The sequence below is a fragment of the Peromyscus leucopus genome, chromosome 23 (genome assembly GCF_004664715.2).
Source record: "Peromyscus leucopus breed LL Stock chromosome 23, UCI_PerLeu_2.1, whole genome shotgun sequence".
Taxonomy (NCBI): Eukaryota; Metazoa; Chordata; class Mammalia; order Rodentia; family Cricetidae; genus Peromyscus; species Peromyscus leucopus.
In genome coordinates, this window is record NC_051082.1 from 15,605,385 (window position 1) to 15,613,829 (window position 8,445).

Sequence of the window (8,445 nt, forward strand, 5' to 3'; positions counted from 1 at the left end):
TGCTGGGACTAAAGGCATGCAGCACCACCTATACTAACTTTTAAAAGCTAGTATAAATAGGTTATTTTACCTGTAAATTTCACTTCAGAATAATATGAACTGCTTTTACTTTAAAAAAAAAAAAAAAAAAAAAAAAAAAAAAAAAAAAAAAAAAAAAAAAAAAAGAAAAAAAAAACCAAAAAAAAAAAAAACTTATAAAAAGAGGCATCCAGATCTAATAAGAGTGAGTGCTACAAAGTGTCTGGTATACCACCTGGCAAAGAGACACTAAATTGTAAACACTTAGTTGCATCCTGTAACTGTTATTATTGTATACATAATCCAAGGGGCTAAAATGCTAAAGCAAACTAAGGGTACTGTCACTCTGCCCACTCAGAATAAGGAAGGTTTTGTGGTTAGCAAAGGAGATCAGTCCCTTTTGAGTGCCAGGAATCAAACCACCTCATTCCAGAAGGGAGGTGAAAACCAGAAACTCAGGGGGAAGCCATCAGACTGAGGCTGGCATTCCACCTGACCTTTCTGTTCCTGAAACACTCCTCTAAAATACTGGCGGTTTCTCTTCTTTCCACACACTATGAAAGCATGTTAAATAAAACCCAGAAGTCATACGGAAGTGACCAGAAAGTTCGTTGCCCTTTCTGAAAAAGCAGTAAGTGGCTCTTCACTGTGTAGCCAACCTCATAGTCAGGTGGGCATTCACAAAACACAGTAAAAGAAAACGTTACATCAGTGGAGACACATAAGCAGAAAGAGGCTTATAAAACTCTAGCCCCAGGGCTGGAGAGATGGCTCAGTGGTTAAGAGCACTGGCTGCTCTTCCAGAGGACCTGGGTTCAATTCCCAGCAACCACATGGCAGCTCACAGCTGTCTGTAACTCTAGTTCCAGGGGATCTGATTCCTTAATGCACATAAAATAAAGTTAAATAAACTATTTAAAAAAAAAAAAAAGCCTCTAGCCCAGTCTCCTCTCTCCTCAGACTTCTGCTGACTCTGCACCAAGGGAGACTCAGGCTGCAACCACGAGTCCCAGGCCAGGCAAGGAGCCTGGAATCAGCACAGCCTACAGAGATCATCCACAAGGAAATCCAGGCCCAACCATTTTCTTAATCAATACACTGAACTCACACAGAGTCTGTCTCTGGCTTCAGGTGGTGATTCAATTTCTAATCAAACACAAGTCGTCAGAAATAAACTGTGCTGTGGTAGCTGCTCTTGGTCCTATTTACATGTTACTGGCCACAGGCTAATGAACAGACACACAGGAGAAACACTTCATCAAACCTGTTTTCCCAGATGCTGGATCAGACAGAACCCAGGGTCTCATGCATGCTAAACATGCACCATGCCACTGAGATACATCCCCAGACCAGGCCTTCCTGTATCTCAGAGGCATCATACCACAGCATATCTTATGGGTCTCCCCCATTAGCTCACAGTGATTGTTAGGTGAAAAAACATAAAAAAATATGAGAAAACTGGAAAATGGCCAACTATGGTGGCTCCAGCCCCACATGCCAGTACCTGGGAGTCCAAGCTGGGTAGGAGAATGAGTTCCAGCATCCCAGTCTACAGTGAGACCCTGCTTCAAACTACCACCACCTCCCAAAAATCTGAAAAGCTCAATCTTTAGTATGTTATAACAGTTCATTTTAAATGCAAATTCCTTAAAGTGATTACATTTGGGGTAGCTGCTAGTGAATTCTTAAACCAGGAAGTCTTTCTTCCCACTTTATATTGTAAAAACACAAGTTGTGGTTCTAAAAGTACAATTAATGTTAAACAAAATCCATTGCTCAGAATTCGTTAATTACGTCTGCATTTCTATAAAGCATCACAACCTCTTATGTAGTCTAAAAAGTAAAGACGCCTGGCATGGCAGTGCACACCTTTAGTCCCAGCACTCAGGAGGCAGGGTCAGGCAAATCTCTGAGAGCCCTGTGAGACTGAGGCCAGCCTGATACACACAGTGAGCTCCAGGCCAGCCAGAGCTACATAAAACAAACCAACGATTGAGAAAAGGTCATCTTGAATAATGAACCAGGCCTCTCCTGTGTCAGTCTTTAAGTTTGTTCCTGTGATTTCCCCCTGCTTGTTTTCAGTGCTAGGAGAGCACATCACCACCGACTTCCACACCAAGCTTCAACTGTGGGATGTCCCGAAGAATTAAAATTCCATCACAGCATAACCAAAGAAATCACTGCTGTGAAAAGCAGGCGGCTCAACGCATCAGAAGAATGTGTAGGCACTAGACAGGGGCCTTAATTTACAATCCGAGCATTCAAAAAACTCCAAGCAAAGGAGGTTTAGGTTTTTCAAAATGAGGACAACTCCAGGAGTCACTTAGAAGATTGGAACTAGTCACAATTGTAACAGTCTGAGGGTGCTCTGAACAAAGACTTCAGTTCACAGGGAACATCCAAATCTGCGTCTACTGTGGCCATGGAGTCCCGTGTCTCCTCCTCTTGTTCCTTTGGTATCAGTTCCCGGTTAACATGCTTGTCACTTGACTTCAGCCCTAAGGTTACATAGTTTCTGGACATAAATTTCTAACAATCCAGTTGAGCCCCATTTATTTAATATTGAAATGGAATTCCTCTCAAGACACCCTCTCCCCAAATAAAACAAAACGAGATACCTCACAGTTCTTCCAAAGTTCTGAGTCAGCCCGGCCACCGTTCTGCAGCTCTTGTGTTAAAGCGGTGAGGACTTCGACTGTGCCTTGACTGACAGGTGGCCCGGTCTTCCCTGAGAAAGAGGATACCCCATTTGTACTAAGGTGGGGACTACTTCTGTTGAAACATAAATAATTCAGATGGTTTTCTTCATTCAGCCGAAGTGTTGAATAATTCAGCAGTTCAAGATCTAGCAGAGCAGTCACCACCACTGACATCTAATCCTCCTCTGGCACCTCCTTTGAAAATCTGGCCACAAAGAGAAGAGAGCACGGGCCCACAGGACACACTCACTTCTTTATGAGCGCCACACAGAGACCTTCTCCAGCGCTGAGGGAACGCCCCAAAGCCCCAGCACAAACTACAGGAGATGCCCCAGCTTCTCTGAATTCTTCTGGAGGGTCATCTGGTCCCCTTTCACAACAGCCCTCCATTGTGCGCTAAGGAGCTCTCTCCGCTGCCCAGAAGAGTCCATTCTAGTAACCAGACCCTCAGATTTCATGGGATAAGCTGGTGCTCATCACTGGACTGTCTTTGAATGAAAGTTCTGCCGAGCCAATCAGCAGTCAATAGACAGGATTTATTGAGCCTGTGTGGTATGTAATGGGACACTAGCACTTTCCAGAAGACTTCCAAATGTGGGATGACTTCTGATTTCTTTATAACACCCCAAGCACAATTCAGGACATTAGATCTGTCTAGTAGCTGAAGGGGCATTTTTATTTTTTTTTTTTTTTTTTTTAAACAAAGTTTCCTTTTTTTAATGATTTAATTATTTTTATCTAATGTGCATTGTTGTTTTGTCTGCATGTATGCCTGTATGAGGGTGTTGGATGCCCTGGAACTAGAGCTACAAACAGTTACGAGCTACCACGTGGGTGCTGGGAATTGGACGCAGGTCCTTTGGAAGAGCAGCCAGTGCTCTTAACCTCAGAGCTCTCTCCCCAATTTGCTATTGTTATGGTTTCAGCCACGTGTATGCTAGGCTGGCCTCAAATCACTGTGGAGGAGAGGGTGACCTTGAACTGCTGTTCTTCCTTACTTTCCTCCCAAGTGCAGGAATTACAGGCTTGAGCCGTGTGATTCCTGATTTGTGTGGTGCTAGGAACGGAACCCAGGGCTTCCTGCATGCCAGACAAGCGTTCAATTTTATTTACTTATTGAGTAGACCTGCTTTGTTTCACATACACACACACACACACACACACACAAACACACTAACCAAAATGAAAACACTAAAATAATAAAGTTAGGACCAGAAAAAAAAATTAATAAAAATTCAAGAGCAAGAATATAATAAACTCTTTTTAAAAAAATACATTGTCCATAAGAACTTTACAGAGTTGCAGTAATCCAGTTTCAACATGGTGGATTCAAGTGTCAGCCACAAACAAAGAGGATACAGGTTCAATGACATAAATTTCAGGAGAAAAGCACATGCAGGTTTGACAGCCATTCAAGCACTAATGGGAATTTCTTCCACAAGTGGATTTCAGAGGGGCCACCCAATGAGACAGCAAATAAAATGTGGGCCAGTGTTCCGCTGACAAGGTAGAGCACAGCAGCAGACATTCCTTCTGGGTCACTTCTCAGGCTTTTACATCTGTCTCTCATACTAACTTATCCTCTGTGATGTTATACAATCTCAAAACTGCTTCATATTCCTCACAAGGAGGGCAGAGATTTAACAATTTTTAAAGTAGTTTATTTACAATACACAAATTGTCAAAAATCTTTATATATAAAGCTATTTGACCTTCTGCCAAGTGTGCCTTTAATCCCAGCACTCAGGAGGCAGAGCCAGGTGGATCTCTGTGAGTTAGAGGCCAGCCTGGTCTACAGAGCGAGATCCAGGACAGGTAAGGCTATGTAGAGAAGCCCTGTATAAAAAATTTTTTAATAAATAAATAAAAGAAGGAAGGAAAGAAGGAAGGGGAAGGAAAGGAAGAAAATGCACTGAAATACTATGTGTATGTGTATGAGGGGGTGGTCACAAAGCAATAATCCCCAGTTTGGGAGGTAGAGTCAGGAGACTGCTACAGGTTACAGGCCTGTATTTATGTCTGGTCTACATAAATGATCTTCAGAGCAGCCAGGGACATAGAGACCCTAAATCAATGAATCAGTAACTAAATACATAAAGCATTTTATTGGCTATTTTGTCAACCTATAGTCTGTGTTTTTGTGTAGTTATTAATACTTCCCCCTGGCCCCCAGACAGGGTTTCTTTGGTAGCCTTGGCTATCCTAGAACTCGCTCCATGGACCAGGCTGTTCTGGAACTCACAGAGATCACCCTGCCTCTGCCTCCCAAGGACAAGGATTAAAGGCATGCGCCACCACCGCCCAGCCTCTGATAGTCATTTTAAATTGTTACTTCACAGATTGGTGAGATGCTTCTGCAATACAAAATATTATCTATACTATTCATTTAGAATGTAGAAATCAGCCAGGTATGGGAGCTCACATTTGTAATTCCAGTACTAGGAAGGCCAAGGCAGGAGGACGGTCTTGAGTTTGAGGCCAGCCTGAGCTACACAATGAGACTGTCTCTTTAAAAAAGCAAAACAAGGAGAAAGAATTAGGCAATTATCAGTAGGCAGAGAATCAAAAGTTCCAAGATTATCTCTGGCTTCATTATGAGTCAAGCTAGCCTGGGTTATAAGAGGCCTTATCTCAAAAAATAAAATAAATACATGTATGTATTTAAGCTACCATATTTTAAAGATATGTTTATATGTTACGAAATAAAAAAGTTTAATTACAGATTTCTGAGTTCAAGGTCAACCTGGTCTATAGAGCGAGTTCCAAGACAGCCAGGACTGTTAACACAGAGAAACCCTATCCCAAAAGAAAATAAAGAAAGAAAATAGTATCTAACAATTCTTACCTATTAGCATGCAAGCTCAATCCAAGAGAATGGGGAATACTTTTGATATTAGAGTCTAGAGAAGGTGAAGTTTTTTGTAAAGTTTCCACTAAATCAAAATCCTCCATATCGTACAAAAATTGTTAAGCTCTGTCATCTGGAAACACTCTTGCTTCTCCTGAAGGAGGAGACCGCTTCTGAGTCCTCTTCAGCTGCCTCATCGTCTACTGGCATCCTCAGCAGCTGACATTCAGAACTGTGAAGTCTGCTACACTTCCAAAGAGTCTGAAAATGAATGGGGAGAAACTACTGAAAAGGCCACTAAATTTACCCACTATCTTTTCATGGTTTTGGAAACCTCTCCAATTCATTTATATTAAGAACAGCAACCAGTCGTGGCAGCCCATGCCTTTAATCCCAGCACTCAGGAGGCAGAGGCAGGTGGATACAGCTCTGTGAGTTCGAGGCCAGCCTGGTCTACAGAGCGAGATCCAGGACTGGCATCAAAACTACACAGAGAAACCCTGTCTCGAGAAACCAAACAAACAAACAAACAAACAAACAAACAAACAAAAAGAATAGCAATATTAGGGCTCAGTGGCCAAGAGTGCTTGCCAGGCAAGCCCAAACACACATGCTCAAGCTCTAGAACCCATGGGGAAGGTGAGAACTGACTCCTCTGTCCTCTATGCAACACACAGGAGTGCACATGAACATGAACACATACATACATATACATACACACACACACACACACATTAAATCAAAAATGTAAAAAGAATAGCAATAGTATTCACAATGGCCAAAGTGTAGAAACACCCCAATGTCCCTCTGCAGATGAAGGGACAAAGCAGTATGGCACATCCACGTGGTGGGATACTACTGGTCCACAAGGAGAAACAACGGCACTGAGTCATGCACAGAAAACACTAGACAGGCTTCTATCCCAGCACTCCGGAGTCAGAGGCAGTCCAATCGCTCCAAGTTCGAGGCCAGCCTGGCCTACAGAGTGAGTTCCAGGACAGCCAGGGCTGCACAGACAAACCTGTGTCAGGGGCAGGGGGAAGACCAGTGATCGATAACTTCATTTATGTCTGCAGGACAGAGAAGGGGAGAAGGGGGGCCACTGCAGTGTAGTCTATTTTCAACTTGGGGTGATGGAAAGTTCTGGAATTAGCTTTTTTTTTTTTTCCTAAAACTCCTAAATCACATACTTTCAACAGGATGGAGTTTATGTATAGGAACCATATGTCTTTTTAAGGCAATTTGTAAGAATCACGTCATCTCCTACAGGCAGTATTTCAGAATTTTACATTTAATAATCAAGGTTCTAGTGCACTCTATTATGTAATAATGGACTACTTCCAGGCCTGGTTCACTTATTTAGGAATTCCTACATTGTAAAAGTGTTTCACTTACGTAGCCACTAACAGGACTTAACTATTTAGTCTTTAAGTTGGTGTTTAAGAGCTACTTAGATGTTAAAAATGGCTGGATGTACAATTCTCAATACAGAGCCTTTTGTACTCTGCACAAGTTAACTAACATTTACTAAATCTGGATATACAGAGATAAACTTGCTGTTATAAGCCCAACCATATGACTCATCCTTCCAGAATCCATTGATTTTAAAAAAGACAGGGGAATCGAAAAAGATGAGAGGGAACAAAACCAAAAAAAAACCCTGCTGCTTATAAAATGAGAAGTTCAGAGACTGCATCGGAAGAACTCTCTCACGTTCCTGATCCACCCAACTCTCACTTTCCAGGGCTTAAAGAACACAATCAGTTCATTGACGCTCAAGAAGCATTTCCTCCAGGACAGGCACAGAGGCAAAAGGTGACCAGACCTAAATGGACTCCACTTCCCCTACCTTCCCACCCCAGAGTCTGGCCCATCACCAATGACAAATGGGGTATTGAAAAAGCCAGGACTGCCTCTTCCAACTGGCACCGAAAACACCTGGATTCAAATGACCACAAGTTCTCCAGAGAGATGGATCTACAGTTCCATCTCTTCTCATCACCCTGCCCTACCCCCCACATCCACCTCCGCTGAGGTAATCCGGATGCCAAAGATTCAGATAGAAACACTAGAGAAACTCAATGACACCTCTCCCGGCACGGAACGGGCGAGGAGAGGGGGAAACCCGCTGTGGATCCGAAATAATACAGGAACAGACATTTTAAATATAATTTCCAGCACCCAAAAAAAAAAAAAAAAAAAAAAAGATCCCTCACCCTACAACCCTTTGGGGTCGGAGGCAGGAGTGATGGAGTAGCATTAACAATTTGAACGTTCACCGGGCTTCCTCTTTACGGGAAGGCTGAACGGAACCAGTACGAAGTGATTTTCAGGTGTTGAAGTCAGCCCCTAGTCGCAGGTAGCGGCTATCGGTTCAAGACCGGAGGCGAGAGGATACACGGCAGCAGGGATGATGGAGAGCCGCTCACTGTCACTGTGATTTCCAAAGGCAGCCCGGGTACCACTATCCAGGGACGGGAGGGGGGAGCACTCACGCCCCTCGCGGAGGACGCTCTCCGATTGGGCCTCGCGGATGTCACTCAAGGGCACGAGTCTAGAAAAGGCGCACGCCACAGCAGAACCCCGCACGCCAGCGGGCTCCGGCAAGCCCGGTCGTGGCTGTCGCCCCTCACCCCAGCCTGTCAGCGCACCCAAGGTCGGGGGGTTGGGTGTCCGCTCTGATGGGGTCGTCCAGGACTCAGTCCTCAGCCCCGCGGCTCGCAGCTCCCCCACCGGGCGCCACCGCTTACCTGGCCTCCTCGCCTCTTGCCTGGTCGGGGTCGAGAAATTGGCCTCACGCGGCCGTTAAACTCCACGGAGCGTGCGCGCGCCCGGCGCCTCGGTCGCGATTGGCTGCTCGGAAGAGGGCGGAGCCGGCGC

The 8,445-nt window shown here is 44.3% G+C and overlaps 1 protein-coding gene across 8 annotated transcripts in view; it reads right to left on the reverse strand.

Moving 5' to 3' along the window:
• Mphosph9 (M-phase phosphoprotein 9) overlaps positions 1-8,404 on the reverse strand; it is a 62,357-nt gene extending 53,953 nt beyond the window's left edge. For 6 of the 8 annotated variants that reach the window (XM_028885803.2, XM_028885804.2, XM_037198739.1 and 3 more), the window contains exons 1-3: positions 8,316-8,404; positions 5,563-5,826; positions 2,637-2,790 (exon numbers count right to left, since the gene is read on the reverse strand). In XM_028885803.2, the coding sequence (XP_028741636.1) occupies positions 2,637-2,790; positions 5,563-5,669 (261 nt within the window). In that variant the 5' untranslated portion in view covers positions 5,670-5,826; positions 8,316-8,404. Of the gene's footprint in view, positions 1-2,636; positions 2,791-5,562; positions 5,827-7,781; positions 8,279-8,315 lie in introns of those variants that run through there. The other 2 variants (XM_028885802.2, XM_028885805.1) reach the window with 2 other exon arrangements.
• Between the last annotated feature and the right edge of the window lie 41 nt (positions 8,405-8,445).